The sequence below is a fragment of the Mytilus trossulus genome, chromosome 6 (genome assembly GCF_036588685.1).
Source record: "Mytilus trossulus isolate FHL-02 chromosome 6, PNRI_Mtr1.1.1.hap1, whole genome shotgun sequence".
NCBI lineage: Eukaryota > Metazoa > Mollusca > Bivalvia > Mytilida > Mytilidae > Mytilus > Mytilus trossulus.
Window position 1 is genome coordinate 34182427 of NC_086378.1, and position 19094 is coordinate 34201520.

At 34.1% G+C, this 19094-nt stretch overlaps 2 protein-coding genes and 1 long non-coding RNA gene across 3 annotated transcripts; 1 reads left to right on the forward strand and 2 right to left on the reverse strand.

Annotated features, from left to right (window-relative positions):
- Positions 1-1350: 1350 nt before the first annotated feature.
- On the reverse strand, positions 1351-3948 carry LOC134723383 (gamma-glutamylcyclotransferase-like). Its single transcript, XM_063586998.1, has 4 exons — positions 3871-3948; positions 2868-2965; positions 2163-2308; positions 1351-1692 (listed from the first exon to the last, which is right to left on the reverse strand). The coding sequence occupies exons 1-4, from the start codon at positions 3887-3889 to the stop codon at positions 1416-1418; spliced, it is 540 nt and encodes a 179-aa protein (XP_063443068.1). The 5' UTR covers positions 3890-3948; the 3' UTR covers positions 1351-1415.
- A 4350-nt stretch (positions 3949-8298) lies between these two features.
- On the forward strand, positions 8299-9668 carry LOC134723384 (uncharacterized). Its single transcript, XR_010108049.1, has 2 exons — positions 8299-8534; positions 9316-9668. It is a non-coding gene; the product is annotated as an uncharacterized LOC134723384 (long non-coding RNA).
- A 4740-nt stretch (positions 9669-14408) lies between these two features.
- On the reverse strand, positions 14409-15587 carry LOC134723385 (uncharacterized). The gene has a single exon (XM_063586999.1). It carries the CDS (start codon positions 15517-15519, stop codon positions 14458-14460), a length of 1062 nt encoding a protein of 353 aa, XP_063443069.1. The 5' UTR covers positions 15520-15587; the 3' UTR covers positions 14409-14457.
- Positions 15588-19094: the final 3507 nt, after the last annotated feature.

Consider the following 19094-nt stretch of genomic DNA (forward strand, 5'->3'; position numbering starts at 1 on the left):
CCCGGTAGTTTCAATATGGTTTTTAAATCTTGTGTTAATCTGTTTTATGTTTCACTGTAATCACCCTTTGTAATATGGTTCCAATGACAGAGGTCCTATGAAACAGTTATCTTTTGAAACTGATTTTCTGTTTACAATGTTCATTATCATCAAATATGAGAAAGCCTTCAAACTGATTCTATTTCACTGCAACTTGTGAGTCTGTAAATTTGTAGACGAAAATCGTATCTAGCAAACCAAACCTGTTATTTTCGATGAGCTTTTAGCTTTGCCAGACAAGCTGCGAATCCGAGATTACTCTGACTTCCAACGGCTAATTAACAAGACATAATTTTCTGCTTGCAATGTTCCAAAAATATCTTCAAATTTGAGTAAGCCTTCAAACTGATTCTATTTCACTGCAACTTGTGAGTCTGTAAATTTGTAGACGAAATCACATCTAGCGTACCAAATCTATTATTTTCGATGAGCTTTTTGCTTTGCCAGACAAGCCGCGAATCCGAGATAACTCTGACTTCCAACGGCTAATTTACAAGACATAATTTTCTGTTTGCAATGTTCCAAAAATATCTTCAAATTTGAGTAAGCCTTCAAACTGATTCTATTTCACTGCAACTTGTGAGTCTGTAAATTTGTAGACGAAATCACATCTAGCGTACCAAATCTATTATTTTCGATGAGCTTTTTGCTTTGCCAGACAAGCCGCGAATCCGAGATAACTCTGACTTCCAACGGCTAATTTACAAGACATAATTTTCTGTTTGCAATGTTCCAAAAATATCTTCAAATTTGAGTAAGCCTTCAAACTGAATCTATTTCACTGCAACTTGTGAGTCTGTAAATTTGTAGACGCAAATCACATCTAGCGTACCAAATCTGTTATTTTCGATGAGCTTTTTGCTTTGCCAGACAAACTGCGAATCCGAGATTATTCTGACTTCCAACGGCTAATTTACAAGACACATGGCAAAAAAGTCGTTGGACGTCAGAGAAATCTCGCAGCTTGTCTGACAAAACAGCCGTAGGACTCACAGTAATCTCGCAGCTTGTCTGGCACAATAGCCGTTGGATGTCAGAGTAATCTTAGACTACCTCTGAGGGCTGATGGAGCTGGATCGTAATTAACCTGTGGGTTGTAGCAGATGTTGTGGTGAAATATTGCATGCATGGTCAGGACAACTTTCTGATAAATTATATGAAACATTAAATTTTCATATTTCAATAGTTCGTCAGTAACTTTACGTTCTTTTTATATAAATAAATGTATACACATCAAAGCAATGTAATTATAGAGATTGCAATAAAATGAATAATAATGCTTTTAAAAAAAAATTCTGACTAATTCACATCATTGTAAAATAACAAAAATGCTGACCAAAACGATTGTCTAAAACAAAGCAAAAACTCTTTAAATATCAGGAACTAGTGTTCAACAGTTTTAACACTTCATCATAAACTTTCACTGACCCAGCATAATTATTGTGTTCTATGTTTTTAAGTTGACTGATATATTCCTCTGGTAAATTACTCTGAATAGCACCTCTTATTATAATATCCATATATTGTGGAGATGGCCTCATATCCCAGTCACTAGGGACAGTGGTTGGTTCCAATAGATAAGTTCTACAAGTAAGAGGACTTCGGTCTTCGGATATCACATCAACATTTAAAGCTTTGTAAATACCTTCTTGCCTGAAACAACACACAACACACAGGTTCAAAGTAACAATAAATTTCTATTTTCAATAAATATATAAATGCAATGATTTGTAACTTAAATGTACCTTCTTAAATTTCATTTATTTACCATAAAAGAGTAAGGGTGGATCCAGCCATTTTCAAAAATAATGAAATGTGGTATGCCGGATTGCCAGTGAGACATTTACAAAAATGATTTATATCCACCAAAGTACTAGTGAAGTGAAAGTAAGCAACTGTCTTTGCTCAAAAGATCGGTACGAAGCACATAAGTAAGAGGACTCGAAGTTACTGATAGCTATAACAAATAACAACTAATAAATAAATAAAATTCCCCGAAGACGTCTTAGCTTTATTATTTTCGCTCCCGTTTTCTGATCTATGTCGCGTGGGAGCGATGAGAGATAGGTTTTTAATTAGATTGCTCAGATACTTTCTTCTTTCTTATACATATACTTTGATACCTGTCTAAAGAAGGTATGTCCTCAACACCAAGTTCCCAAACTGTTCCCCATACAGAACTTCCTTTAGCAGGTGCTATTGTTGCTGCGGCACCATTCCATCTTGATGTTTTCGGATTTATCGTAATAAAGAATGATAATCTAAAATCCTAAATATAAAATTATATGTATACAGGAGTAAAATACAACGAAACTAAATCTTACTCTTAATTAATGTTTATAGATATAGGAAGATGTGGTGTGAGTGCCAATGAGACAACTCTCCATCCAAATAACAATTTAAAAAGTAAACCATTATAGGTTAAAGTACGGCCTTCAACTGGGAGCCTTGGCTCACACCGAACAACAAGCTATAAAGGGCCCCAAAATTACTAGTGTAAAACCATTCAAACGGGAAAACCAACGGTCTAATATGTTTTGTTTATTAATTCACCACCTATGGGCATTATGTTTTTTGGTCGGGCGTCCAGTCGTATGTCCGTTCGTCCGTATGTTCCGCTTCAGATTTAAGTTTTTGGTCAAGGTACCACTATATGTAAATACCTATCATGACAATAATGTTTTAAAAAAAATTAAACGGCTAGTGATAACTGTATAATAGTAAAGCGGTCATTATATTTTATGTCACATATTTGCATATTATTCTAAGTCTCCTTAAAAATTAATACATATTTGAATCATAGAAATTCAATGTAAAGACTATCTTACCATTAACTTAGCTGTTGTTTTGTAAACTGCAGTAGGATTCTTAAGTTGAAGACGTTGTTTCAGTAAGTTGCTTCCATAAGCAAAATATAAGAACTTTTCTGAAATGATACATTTATATTTGCGACATTTCACGGCTTATTTTGCCTTTACCCCCCCCCCCCTTTTTTTTTGAGTCTTTAGGTCAATATTTGCTGCTTCTCCGACTCTGTTTAGTGCAAAGTATTTAGAGCAGAAGATCGACTGTTATACATTTTAAATGTTTAGCTGTATGACAAGTAAGTACTAGTGAGCCTTGAGTAGTGACACTCATCTGATGAGCCATTCCTGGAGGAAGAAGAATTGCGATAAATTGAATAGGCCTAATAGTATTGGGAAATTCTATAAAAATACAGCTGATTGTGACAGATACGACAATAAGTACTAATGGGCGTATTTAACGCATCTGTTAAATTAGTCAAGCCATGTTCTCAGTAAATAACTTTTATTTTTCACTATATTATTTTCTGTTGTTTCTGAAAATAAGGCAGTGAGGCTGCATGGACAACTGACTGTTTAATAAAATTGGCGAACGGTAGTTGGTATCAAAGAAATTGGTGAAAATGGAGGTGGGAAACTTTAATTGTAAAGATATTTAATTTCCGGCTAAAGTTGCAATACCCGACCCTAACAATTTCCTATCATAGACTTTATATTAACATGATTAACTTAAAAATAAAGACAGTGTGTCAGCCGGGTCAGATATGCCATGTATAAGTTTGAGGAGAGGGAGAGAAAAGCACTTGGCGATTGAAAACCAGCCAGTGCATCTTACAGTGTTTCTTTTTTTTAAAGATCATAATTTTTAAGAGTGGTGGGTCAAATTCTAGAACAATTAAATATTCGGTAGAATAATTTATGAAAATTTGAAACAATCAAAAGGTAGCATTTTTCAGCATTTACAAATGTAAATATTTAAAGCAATAACATGCATTAGCCGATATCGGATCATATAAATATTATCTACCTGTAGTCATTGCTAACATTTAATACATGTATAGATTCCAAAACTCAAATTAAATTTTAGTATATATAAAGGTGCGTTTGAATAAACACCTCGAACATTACTAACAGTAGTCTAAAAATATTTACTTACATTGTAAATTTACATTAAAAAAATCAGGTTGTCTTCATTAAACGTGTTAGAAAGCTGCAAATTATGAAAGATATGTTAAATGCTTTAATAAGAAAATTACCCCTTTAGAAAAAAATTAAGGTACTCCAGTGTACTAGCATTCATAGAAGGAAAACATGTCAATCTTCAAACCGAACTATCTGAAATGTATATTCTTAGTCTGAACACTCTTTGGTCAAGCTGAGGGAATTGAGTCGGAATGGAAACGGGAAATGTGACAAAATGTCCAATGGAATTTACAATACAATCAAAACAATACATTATAACAAATAAGTCTGTTATGTATATAGTTCAGTATGGTTTGAACAAAAACAAATCACGAGACCAATGTAAGGGCATAAGCTACGAGATATATAACTTGAAAAAAAATGTCAATGAGTTATTAAAGTGAAATAACGAAATGATAATTAGATTTTTAGCGAACAGTTTGGGTCAATTTTGCCAAAATGAGTTGTGAAACATCGTTGGTGAATTCATCACTTGCAAGTACATAATTCGACCCAATTGAATCAATATTCATGACATATTCAATTTAACCCCTTAGCTGGAGATGGGTTATGCTGTCACGGAATAGAAATTCCTTCATAATATAAGTTCCCAAAGGAAAAAAATATTCTAAAATATTATTTCCACAGGAATAAATATTACAGTTTATGTTCCTAACGGAATAAATGGTATAGAATATTTATTCCAACATTGGAACTTCTATTAGGCGGAACAAATAAACGTTGACAACGCACGTTATCAGCTATTGAATGTCAACATTGAAAGTTGAAAGTGAAACATTGAATACACATTTGGTTTACTGATTCGACCCACACAAAAACAAATCCCATACAGATTAAAACGATGATAACCATACTTTTTAATTAACAATATAAAATTAAATAGAACTAAAAAAAAAAAGCCAGTTGCACGTGGTCGCTATCTGTTTATATCTATATTTATGTTTATATCGGGTCATATTAGTTGTCTTCGAAGGTCATCATGAAAGTTAATTAGATGACGTTAAGACAAAAACACACGAAATTTTGATACACATTATAGAGTGCATGCATTGTTAATTGTTCATTTTTATACTTTTTTCTAATTTGGATATACAATTTTTTTTTAGCTTTAGTAAAAAGCGTGCTTATTTTTTTTCAAACTAGAGTGTTGATATTTTTGGTATGTATTCCTCAGCAAACAACTTTTTTCTCATCAGTTACAGAATTATTTGAGTGCTATTGGTTTATTTCAGTATACCCTCTCCATGCTAGTGGTAAATAGAGAGCTCTATAAGCTGATTAAGGTTTTCGTCCGTCTGTTGCAACTTTTTATTAAAAAACGGTTGAATATTTTATTTACTTTGTTTGGAAAGCATTTTAAATCTAATATTTCACATTTTCAGGGTAATTTTTTTTTTGAAATTTGGTAAATGAAAGTTATGTGGCTTTGAACCGGCATACATGTATTTAGACTATTGAACTACAATGTCTACTTGTGAACACACGTTTGACAGCGAGCCTCATGCTTGGTAGGATTGTTGTTAGAAGTATAATAAAGACTTTGTATAGGTCCATGGCATTTGCTTTTGAACCCATTTTACGTTATCCAGCACTGTGAGACAACCAAAATATCCCATAAATACGTTGTGGTTCAGCATTGATAGTAAAAAATAAAGTATCCGATAAAAAAAAAACGTTGACAGCAAACGATATGGACCTACGAAGTCTGACATTTTTGCGATCAAATGCTATTGGCCATATTGCACCGTTCTTATATTATTCCCCCATTTTATGGTAGAAATGAAACTTCAACTAATTTTTATATGGCCTGACAGGAAAAAACTTCAAATGTGTGTCCAGTCCTTTCATTATCTATTAAACAGTAAATATAAAAAAGATGTAGTATGATTTCCTATGAAACATTATTAACTCTCCGCAAGAGATCAAATTAACAAATGCGTGTCCAGTCCTTTCATTATCTATGAAACAGTAAATATGAAAAAGATGTAGTATGATTTCCAATGAAACATGATTTATATCCTCCGCAATCTTGAGATCAAATTACACAGAAATTAACAGCGAAGTATATATGCTTCTTTTCAGTATTTTTGTGTGTCCCATAGTAAATACAACCCAACTTTGGTATAATCAAAATAAACCAATTTGAACATTGAATAATTGAACATTCAAAAAAACGTTTTCGAAAATATTAGCACTGATAAACGTACCTGTAGTTGGTCTCCTAACATGATTGCCTTGTGGAAAAAATCAAAACTATAGATATTTTGATAATTTTGAAATCTTTGTAATTTTGAAGACGAATCCCACTGTTTGCTAGAATGTCTTTCTTTTTACAACAATTTGAAAATCTACCTCGCAAAGTTCTATTTGGCTCGAGTAAATACTAAAAAAAGACTGTAGGCATTCCAATGGGAACAAACTGTGCCCCTGTACTTGCCGACTTGTTTCTCTATTATTATGAGGCTGACTTCATACAGGAACTTCTTAAGAAAAAAGATATGAAGTTAGCAATATCCTTAAACTTTACTTCCCGCTATATAGATGATGTTCTTTCACTAAATAATTCAAACTGATGATTTGGTGACTATGTGGAACGCATCTATCTCATCGAATTAGAGATAAAGAATACTATAGATACAGTTAAGTCGGCTTCATATCTTGACTTACATCTAGAAATTGACAACGAGGGTCGGTTGAAAACAAAACTTTACGACAAAAGAGATGATTTCAGCTTTCAAATTGTGAACTTTCCATTTCTAAGTAGCAACATTCCAACTGCACCTGTATACGGGGTACATATCTCCCAATTGATACGATATTCCCGTGCATGCATTTCCTATCATGATTTTCTTGATAGAGGTGTTGATGCTCACAAGGAAGCTATTAAACCAAATGTTCCAAATGGTGAAGTTGAAATTATCCCTTCCACTGGCAGATCTAGAAATTTTCATAAGTTAGGCCCACTGACTGCCTAAGAGGGGGCCGTTATAGTCACGCTTCAGTGATTTCCTATATAAGCAACCAAATTTTTTCCCAAAAAGGGGGAACGCCCCCCCCCCCCCCCCCCTAAATCCGCCTCTGCCTTCGTAAATTTTACGGATGTCATCACGAGTTCGAATTCGTTGACCATTATGGAATAACCGTTTCACAAATGATATCGGATATGTTCCTACAATCCCCTTCCTTTTCATGAATGTGACATACCGAATTAGACTATTTTTACCGGCTTTGTTATCACATAAGCAACACGACGGGTGCCACATGTGGAGCAGGATCTGCCTACCCTTCCGGAGCACCTGAGATAGTTTTTGGTGAGGTTTCTTGTTGTCTATTCCTTAGTTTTCTATTTTTTGTCATGTGTAATATTGTTTGTCTGTTTGTCTTTTGAATTTTTAGCCATGGCGTTGTCAGTTTATTTTAGATTTATGAGTTTGACTGTCCCTTTGGTATCTGTTATCCCTCTTTTAGCCAATTAAACAAAAAGTAGAGTTAAAAAGATTGTCTTAGTTCATAAAGTGTGTTAGTTAATTTCACGGAGGGTACTCTTGGCTACGTATATCATTTTCAAAACCACTATAAATGTTTATAAAACAGATGCATATTTCTGTCATATTTTACACCCTCTCTGAATCTGCAATGATTATTAGAACAAAGAAATAATTTGAAGTTGATGATTATTCTAAATAACCACTGAAAATGTAAAAAATAAATCATAGAAATCCAACATTGTACAAAATTTCAAGTGCTTATATGACTTATATATTTCTTTATGAGTTGACTCTTTTAAAAGTGTTTAAGGAATGTCATGAGCATTTTTAAAGGATTTTTTTTTCAGATCAGATTTTAAATCAGATTTTTAATTATTCAAATATTTTTTTATTTTTTTTTATGATTTGTTCTAGGTTTGATAGAAACTCATTTTTTTTTGTGAAAAGATGTACCATACGTTTTACTAGCTATTCATTCCATTTATTTTTTCTAGGAAAATATATCCTAGGGCTTACATTTATTGTAAACTTATGGTAAGGGATTCAATTGATTAGGTTTATTTTGTCCTTAGCTAAAACAGAATTTTTTCCTTCTTTGTCAATTTGGGAATTGGAATATTTTAAAGAAAAAAAACCATTACTCTCCAGCCTTTTGAAGTTCAAATCATCGCTCCCTAAACATGTCCGTCTGAACTTATTATAGGCAATCCTCGGGTCATTCACTCATGAAGGTACGGAATTTGCCGAGTTATGACGAATGAGAACCAATACAAACTGTAGATCGTTCGAGTTCTTGGTTAGAGTTGTTATTTCGAACGCACCTATGTTTTCATAATATGGTCGGATATGCGTTTGAATGTACTGTTATTCTAGTTCAGTTCAAAGCTCTCTTTACACAACAAAACTTGTCTCTCCACGTGTTTGAGTTTAACTGAAGAATTTCACGATGTTTTTAATGTACTATGAAAATGAAAGCGGGGAACGTGTGTACACTTTAAAGGTAATTAATTAATAAGTCAATCGTATCAATTAAAATTTAAACATTTTATATACAATGAATGGTAAAAAGTAAAATCACAAAAATACTGAACTCAGAGGAAAATCAATTTGGAAAGTCCATAATCACATGGCAAAATCAAAAATCAAAACGCATCAAAAACGAATGGACAAGAACTGTCATATTCCTGACTTGGTAAATGATTACATTTTTCTAGTTGTACAGAACAAATACAATTTACTGTTGTAACTGCACACTTATACAGATACTTTATTTATATGCAAAGCGCTCACAAGGATAATTACAATGAAACATACGTATGATATATCAAATAGAGAAAATAGTGATAACAATGGTAATATACAATTATACTGTAATTATACACACTGAAAAATTTGCATTGTGCAGAACTTTGTGTACATCAAAATAATTTTTGATAATTTTTCTATTAAAATTGAGGACATTTACATGTTACCCAGGTAAAGAAATCACTTTGTTACTATCAAATCTAATTTATAGAATTATGAATTTTTTTTTTTGAAGAATATCAACCACAGTGGCTTGTTTAGTGCGTCAGACAACGTTTTACTGTCAATAGGGGTTACTATCTTTATAAACCCATAGGCGGATCCAGGGGGGGCTGGGCCCTGCCCCCTTTTGTGGGAAAAATTTGGTTGATTAAATAGGGAATCACTGAAGCATCGACTGGAGACTTATACATCATAATCCTTTTTAAATTTAAAGTTACAAGTCTCTTTTAATTGTATTTCATGTTTTATTTCAGAAAATAGATCCAGAAGGCAGACCTACATTGTCCGCACATCCAGCAAGATTTTCACCCGATGATAAATATTCAAGACATAGAAACACAATCAAGAAGAGATTTGGCATTCACCCAATACAGCAACCAAAGATGGAAATGTAAAATAATCATAAAGATCATTTGGAAACAATAAACAATATGCCATTTTGAAAATGGAGAAAAGACAAAAGATTATTCATACTATCAAACTACACTTACCATAACCATTTATAGATAGACATGTTTGATGAATACTTCTGTAAAAACTTGTTGATGTAAATAAATGTTCATACAATTGGTAAAAAAATAAATAATTAAAAGATATCTGGACTTTCCCTAATTTTGATTAGAATAGGCAAAGTCCCAAACCAGCCAGTTGTATGGTGATGGTATGAGACAACAGTGAAAAGTGTGTATCTACTTTGTGTAATCAATTAGATCACTGAAACTTCATAGAATGTTTGCAAACATTATCAAAATATGCACATGCTTAGTACTCAACTGTATAAATGAATTGTTTTAGGAATTTTTATGCCACACCTAGAGGCATTTATATGTTTTTCAGTCTGTATGTCTGTTCATTGTTCTGTCAGTCCAACTTCAGATTAAAGATTGTGGTCAAGGTAGTTTTTGATGAAGTTGTAAGTCCAATCAACTTGAAAAAAAATAAAAAGGTAGATTCACAAAATTACTAAATTCAAAGAAAATTCAAAAAGGAAAGTCTCTAATCAAAAGCTCAAACAAAGTTACAGTTTCCCTATGTTATGATCTTTTCAAATTTATACCACATTAGAGTTTTGACGCCAATTTAGGTCCACTGAACATACAAAATGATCGTCTGAGTGGGGCATCCATGTACTTTGGACACATTCTTGTTCCGTTTTTCCTGACTTGTGAACCTCATAATTTTAATAGAAACTTACAAAAGACAATTTCCTATACAATTTACAATTGGAACCTTGAAACTTCACAGTTAGATTGAACACATATTAAAATTGAGAATGGAAATGGGGAATGTGCCAAAGAGACAACAACACGACCATCGAGCAGAAAACAGCCGAAGGCCACCAATGGGTCTTCAATGCAGTGTGAAAATCCTGCACCCGGTGGCGTCCCTTCAGCTGGCCCCTAAAGAAATATGTATAATATAGTTCTCTTGAACTGAATTTTAATGTGAGTATTGTTATGCGTTTATTTTTCTACATTGGTTAGAGGTATAGGGGGAGGGTTGAGATCTCACAAACATGTTTAACCCCGCCGCATTTTTGCGCCTGTCCCAAGTCAGGAGCCTCTGGCCTTTGTTAGTCTTGTATTATTTTTATATTAGTTTCTTTTGTACAATTTGGAAATTAGTATGGCGTTCATTATCACTGAACTAGTATATATTTGTTTAGGGGCCAGCTGAAAGACGCCTCCGGGTGCGGGAATTTCTCGCTACATTGAAGACCTGTTGGTGACCTTCTGCTGTTGTTTTTTATTTGGTCGGGTTGTTGTCTCTTTGACACATTCCCCATTTCCATTCTCAATTTTATACTAGTTTAGTGATAATGGAAGTCATACTTAACTCCAAATTATACAAAAGAAACTAAAATTAAATATCATACGAGATTAACAAAGGCCAGAGCCCCTGACTTGGGACAGGCGCAAAATTGTAGAGGGGTTAAACATGATTTTAGCTCAACTGTCATCCGTTGTCCATAAACTTTTACAAAAATCTTCTTCTCTGAAACTACTAAGCCAAATTTAACCAAACATGGCCACATTCATCATTGGGGTATATAGTTTAAAAAAGTGTTAAGTGACCCAGCCAACCAACCAAGATGGCCACCATGGCTAAAAATAGAATACTTTTGTAGATAGAGATAAACTGTAAACAGCAATAATGTTCAGCAAAGTAAGATCTACAAATAAGTCAACACCACAAAAATGGTCAGTTGCTTAAAACAAGCATTTTTCTAATTTCAAGATAATAAGTTGTGTATAAATATTTCAATGGCTCTGAAATTGTACCACAATGTTAAATATCACAAGTAGAAGGTTTGGATTCATTTTAGGGGTTATGGTGCCAACTGTATAGGAATTAAGGACCAAAATGGTGCCAAAAACCAGGAGTTTTGTAGTTTCAGGAGAATTACTTGTGTGTACGTGTATGGATCTCTCGTGACATTGTACCACAATGTTCCATATCACAAAAGGGAGGCTGGAATTGAGTTTGGGGTTATTGCCATTTCATGCAGGCCAAAAACAAGCATTTTCTAGTTTCCAGATAATAACTTTTGTTTTAAGTGTATGGATCTCTCTGAAATTGTACTACAATGTTCCATGCTACAAAGGAAAGGCAGGATTCAATTTTGGGGTAATTGCTCCATGGGATGATTCAAAAAGTTTGGGAAGGGGGTTCCAATTTTTTTCTTCTTCAAAATTTTACAATTTTCAAATTTTTTAAAAGTTTCAAGAAGAAATTTAATTGCACAATAGATTTGTAAGATCTTCACTTTTGTTTTGTGTCACAAACCTACATTATGTCAAAATTTGTAACAATCCAAATTCAGACAGTATCAACCTTGAATAGTGTGTCAACCTCTGCAGTCCTATCAGGCTGCGCTTGTGCAATAATTCAACTATATTTGGTGTATGGAAAAATAATTACGGTGTACACGTAAGTCTGGCAGGTTTTGTTTGACCTTGACCTCATTTTTGTGGTACATTGCTAAATGTAATTTTTTGTGTTTTGGTCGTTTTTTTCTTACAACTATCAAAGCAATATTCAACTATATTTGATGTACGCAATGATTGAAACGTGTCTGGCTGGTAGCATTTGACGTTGGCTTCATTTTCCTCATTTAGTTTGTTTCTTAGACACTTTAAGCAATAGGTCAACTATAGTTGCTGGGTGGAATGAATTTAGGTGTATTTATCTGTCTGGCAGGTTTCATCTGACCTTAACCTTATTTTCATGGTTCATCAGTCAATGACAAAGTTTTATGGTTAACTTTGTTTCTTAGATACTGTTAGCAAAGTGTCAACTATATGTTATGTAATGCACAGATTGATTATAAGGTACACATGTGTCTGTCTTGCATGGTTTATCTGACCTTGGCATCGGTTTCAATGTTCAATGTTAAGTTTTCCTAGTTAAGTTTGTTTCTTTGAAATCACGCTTGTTAAATAAATGTTCAATCCCTTTAGAACGTCATTTCAATTGGTTTTGTCTGAACGACTGATGTGACTTTTTTTCATACGTTGGTCTACTGTAGTCCTTGGTCAAAGGGCTATTCCATTTAAATGGATGTATAGGAAATTTCTTGTTTTGGACATCAGTCATTTATGGTTATATATGTCCATTTGATGCAGGTTGAATATATCAAAAGTATTACTAAAGTATGGTTGTGACTGATCAGGGGGTTGTGGTAACTTTCTTCAAATTGAGACACATGTAGGAGTACGACTTTCACAGTCCACATAGCTGTACACATAAAAAAGGGCCACTATTGCGAATAAAAAATAGAAGGATGCGATAGTCTTAAATTCGATAACATTAAGAGAATAATTAAAATATTTTCTCCATTTTGAAGCAGCGACATTTAATACATATGTATCTATAATACTAAAATTACGAGGTCCAATTTGTCAGCCGTCATCACGTAAAAACGACGAATCAAAGAATTCAACTTTATATATAACTAATATAGTACAAAGGTGTAGATTAAAAATTACACCACTCCAGGCCCTTTTGTTTTCCACGTAATTAATATTGCCAATAATTAAGAAGTTCCGGGTCGAGTCCGATACCGATACCAATAGTATATTCACCTGTTACCTTACCTCATCTGTACGTTCCGCATCTGACAGGCGCACCACCAAACGGTGTATTCAGAATTAATATGCTATATACACGGGTCATTATCACAGGGTTGACACTACTAAATTGTCAAATTGTTACCTATTGTAGTATTTTAATCAGACTTTCTAAGATAACAATATGAATACTAAAAATAAATTTAGCGGGCATGACGTATAACAGCGAATCAAAGAATTCAACTTTATTTATAACTAATATAGGACAATGCTGTTGATTAAAAAATACTCCATTCCAGGACCTTTTGTTTTCCAAATAATTAATATTACCAATAATTGATAAGTTCCAGTTCGACGGGTTCAAACAGAAAGATTTGAAAGCAGAGAAAACTGTATCTTATAATCGGCATGATCTTTATCAGATGACAATACTAATACTAAAATAAGGCTTGCGCATAGTTATATACTTTAAATCAGTCACGGACCCACGGTATCACGGGTGTGCTCTAGTTAAATATATATCTCTCTTTGTAGCTATATCTAACTCCTCGATTTACCTTTTTCTTTTTACTTAACAGTTTGTGTCTTATTTCTACTATGTTCTTGTTGTTCTTTTCTCAATCTGTTGATTTTCTTGGCCATTTCTATCATTGAGTCGGTCAATAGAATTGGAAAGCAGCTTGGATTGATAGCCTGTCCTTTGCCTCAGCTGTCCAGGGTTCAACCTCTGCAGTCCTATCAGGCTGCGCTTGTGCAATAATTCAACTATATTTGGTGTATGGAAAAATAATTACGGTGTACACGTAAGTCTGGCAGGTTTTGTTTGACCTTGACCTCATTTTTGTGGTTCATTGCTAAATGTAATTTTTTGTGTTTTGGTCTTTTTTTTCTTACAACTATTAAAGCAATATTCAACTATATTTGATGTACGCAATGATTGAAACGTGTCTGGCTGGTAGCATTTGACGTTGGCTTCATTTTCCTCATTTAGTTTGTTTCTTAGACACTTTAAGCAATAGGTCAACTATAGTTGCTGGGTGGAATGAATTTAGGTGTATTTATCTGTCTGGCAGGTTTCATCTGACCTTAACCTCATTTTCATGGTTCATCAGTCAATGACTTTCACAGTCCACATAGCTGTACACATAAAAAAGGGCCACTATTGCGAATAAAAAATAGAAGGATGCGATAGTCTTAAATTCGATAACATTAAGAGAATAATTAAAATATTTTCTCCATTTTGAAGCAGCGACATTTAATACATATGTATTAAATATATATCTCTCTTTGTAGCTATATCTAACTCCTCGATTTACCTATTTCTTTTTACTTAACAGTTTGTGTCTTATTTCTACTATGTTCTTGTTGTTCTTTTCTCAATCTGTTGATTTTCTTGGCCATTTCTATCATTGAGTCGGTCAATAGAATTGGAAAGCAGCTTTGATTGATAGCCTGTTCCACAAGTTTTACAAAACCGTTTTTAGAATAGACAGTTTTGTATTTCATACAACTTGTTACACCCAGATTATATCTGAGTCGTTCATTAAATTTTTTCTGTAACTCTATATTATATGATACATTGTGTTGTTGGTGGGCTTCTTTATTTCCGGCTTCTGTCGTTTGATGAACCGCAATAATTGTTTCGGTCGTATCTATAACTGAAAAATTCATCAATCTTGCATTTGCCACAATCCAGTTATCAAATCCAGGTCGTCCAACAACTAAATCAGGTGCGTCCTTCCAAGGATACCCACTCGTTGTTATGAAATAATCGAGTGCATCCCCATCATATAGCTCTCCTCTTTTGGAGGCTTTCAGAATATTTTTAGCAGACGATGCTTCAATTGATGTCACATTGACAACATTTGTTCTTCTTCCAGTCAGCAATAATTCATTATTTTTTGATAAATTACTTTGCGAAATAACATTTAAAGTTTTAATTATTGAATCTGTGAAAAGGAGGTCTGAATTTGAATAAGCTATAAATGGAGATGAGAAAGATTTTTGAATTTCCATGTACATATATTTTAGAATCGGCAAGCCGATAGAAGAATTTCTTACAGGCAGAACTCTCCATCCTTTTGATTCAGCTTCGTCCCTTACCAACTCCTCATCCGAAAACAAAACGGGTGTTACAAAGGGTGACAAATATTTCCAGTTCTTAACTGTATTGTTATGACACAAATATTTGTCTTTTGTTGCAGTCCATGTAGTAAATAGTATTAACAGTGGCGAAGATTTCCTAGAGCCAAATATGCTTTGGTATGCAGGGAGTACTTTCTTGTCTATATAATACTTAGTAAGTTCTGTAACTTGAATTTGCTCCAATAATATTTTAAATATTCCGATAAAAATTAAGAATATCAAAATGCGTTCGTGAGTTTTCATCTCTTTCGGATTATGGACAGTGTTGAGTGCACTTTGTAGTGGTAAAGTTGAAACGTTGTGTATATTTGCATTTTCTGAAAAAAGATTTGCAATATGAGTTTAATAGAAAACATAGAATAATATTTTTAGAATTGTATATTTGAACGGAATTTGATTAAAATATGTTTTCATTATTTCAAATTTAAATTGGATTTGTTGAAGGAAAGATACACGTGTATGTTAACTTCTTTCAATATTTCAAACGTTTTTTTTAAGCCTCCACGGAATACGAGAAAATTATCCGAAAAAATAATTTACGAGCATGTAATTCATGGGTGTCTGTCCGTCTGTCTGTCCATCTGTGGGTACACTATTTATGTGTACCACTATTTACAATTGTGATTTAATAGAATAAGGCCAAGTGCCTTTAACTGCTATGGATTGTTCAGTTAGTAACTATATTACATTAACTGCTATAAGAAGCATAAGGACAATAGGTTTGCCATGTGGACGTTCTGCTGAAGAAAATCTCATTAATACACTGTTTATTTCGCCGAACTAGTATACATTCCAGGTTAGAGGCTAGCTGTAGGATTGAAAACCCATTGGTGGCTTTGGTCTGTTTTCTGATCTTTGATCGTTTGTTCGTCTCTCCGTTTCCATTTTAAATTCTATAACTTAGTAGAATTTTTCAATTACAACAATGGCATCAAGAAAAGGTTTGTCTAACGTATACCCTAAATCAATATTCTAAAGTTGTGATCATTAAAAGAAGCAGAGAATACTAAATGAATAAAAACTTACATATTGCCTATTGGTGCACATATTTAATAAATGCTTTAATGTGTTCGTGGTTCTATGTCATTAGGCCACGTACATGTGCATTTTGGTGTTTTTAACACCCACATTTGAATTGGGATGTTAAAGAAGGAAATGTTCTACAATATCTATTTTTTTTAATTTATTTTTTTTATATTTTATACCGGAGACCCGAGTAATCAATGGTAAGCTTGCTTGCTCCTATTGCGGAACTCATATCGATGTATATTTTTACGTTAGTTAAAAGGAGATGTTTTTATTGTAACTCTGGTATTGTTTAAATCTGAGAGAGAACTATTTGACTAAACATAAGTTAGTTGTGGCCTCAGATACATTTAAATTTGTGTTGTTTGTTTCAGATCAAATATTACACACAATGCACTGTCAACAGTCACCTTTGTAAAGGTTAAAAAGATTGTATCAAATTAATTTATATCTTTCTTATATGCATAACCGTCTATTGTTTTTATAACGGAGTATGTGTCTCCCTCGTGCAAAGCTCTGATTCCTTTCCAGATATACATATAATAGATATAGGAAGATGTGGTATGAGTGCCAATGAGACATCTCTCCATCCAAATAACAATTTAAAAATTAAACCATTATAGGTTAAAGTACGGCCTTCAACAAGGTCCTTTTTTGGTCAGTTAATCAGGTCTCTAACATTTATAGTTGAATTTTGTTTTAATAGTTGTATTCAAGCTTTGTTTGTAGAATTCCAAATCACTATCTGGTGTAGTAAAATTTGTACTGACTGTTAATATTTTTTTCAACTGTTTATTTTTTTACCTTGTAAACATCAAAGGAATGCTGATCCAATTCCATCATCAGGTGGAGTCTTCCTTCCTTAGCTGTTTCGGCGCTATTCCACAACAACCTCCAGAGGTGCGCCGGCTCAGGTGATCAATCTGAACCTTGAACACGGCTCCGATGTCTCAGCTGATGTCATTGCTGTTCTTCTGTAACTGAATGCTGTTCAGAATATCTATATCTGTCCATTATCTACACAATAACTGTTCATTGTTCTATCACTTTGCACTTTTCCACACCTCGTCTCTTTTCCTCCAAATCCACTGTGATTAATTCCACTTCTGCTTCTCTACACACTTCTGTAACAGTTTCTTCCTCTCTGCTCCTACCACTCCCAAGGTCCTTAGTGCCCGCCACATTGACTGTCCTGCAAAGCCCTTGCATCCGACTTCTATTGCCAAACACCACGTCCTCCATCCCCGCTGTTTGCCGCAATCCTCTACTAGCTGCTGATATTTTGCAACTTTCTTTCATAAGCTTCCTCTATTCTTCCCATGGGACTGTCAGTTCCAGCAAGACCGCCTGCCTAGTTCCCTGTGACCAAATGACTATAAATGGTCTTAGAGATGTTAGTGGTCACAGGGAGGCTATCATCACTGTGGTTTGCTTCCTGGATGGTCTCTTCCGCCGTCTGACCAGATATCTCTGTGCGATGATTGCCAGAATGGGGTTGCACACATTTCATTCTGCTTTGATGGATCTTTAAACCTCTAGAATTCTTACAGACTTTACCACAAAAACATTTTCATCCGTTGTTCTGGTTCGTTGTCCTTGTCGGTTCCATAATCGTTTCCTGATCCTGTCCTATGGGCTGTTCATCCTCCCTAGCTCTCGCACAGCCCCGAGGGTATCTTAGTATATATCGTTCCATAGCGTGTAAAATGGGTTTCCCTTCACAGGATATGCACTGTGACCTGCCAAGCCTAATGCCCCGGTTACCAGTCTCTCCTTAAAGCTATTTATGATTGTCAACGAGTTCGCCGGGAGACAATTTATCTTGATTGAGTTTATAATGCCCCCATTCCCGCGCGTTGCGTTGTTATTGGCCGAATATTTTTTAAATGGGTTATTTATGTCCATTGAAATAATTTTAAAATGTCTGATTATGATATCAGAAGTTGCATTGCATTCGGTCTCGAGACAATATTTTTTTTAGAGATTAAAATTCAGAATGGAAATGGGAAATGTGTCTAAGATACAAACCCGGCCACACAGACAACACTAAGCCGAAAGCCACGGTCTTCAATTCAGCGAGAATCTCCCCCACACGGAGGCGTGCTTCATCTGACCCATAACTTGACAAAAATGTATACTAGTTCAGTGATAATGGACGCCAGTCATACTAAAAAAATCCTAAATATACACAAGAAACTAAATTTTAAAATCAAACATGACAAACAATAAATCAAGCATACAATTAGATGTCGATTCGGACACAAGGTGTATGCTTTAGTGGAGGATGGTTTTAATGAGCTACCATTTTATGTTTTAGGGGGCTAGGATGAATTTGTAAATATACAGGACAGCAGTCAGTTTGAGTAATAAAAGGGCAGGATGAGTAACTTGGCAAGAAAAGGTTTGATGACAATATATGATAAAAAAAAAAGCCAGGATCAACTAAAAAAAAAAGGGTGGAGAGTGAAAAATAAAAAGTCAGGATAAAGATTGCATCTAGATAAAATCATGCAGGACAATATCATTTGCCCCCCCCCCCCCCCCAAAAAAAATTTTTTTTTTTTTATTTGTTTTATTTGCAAACCTTTTTTTTAACAAATAACAATGTTACAAAGAAAGTTCATTGATTGTTATGTATGCAATCCAGTTATTGGTAAACTGCATTGAAATAAGACTGAGATATCTCTATCATCTATGGCTCATTTCGTTATGGAACATAGCTGTCTTAGTTTTACCAAGTGTTTAGATTGTGTCATTTGTTATACCGTAAGATACTCTTCGATGTTGGAGGT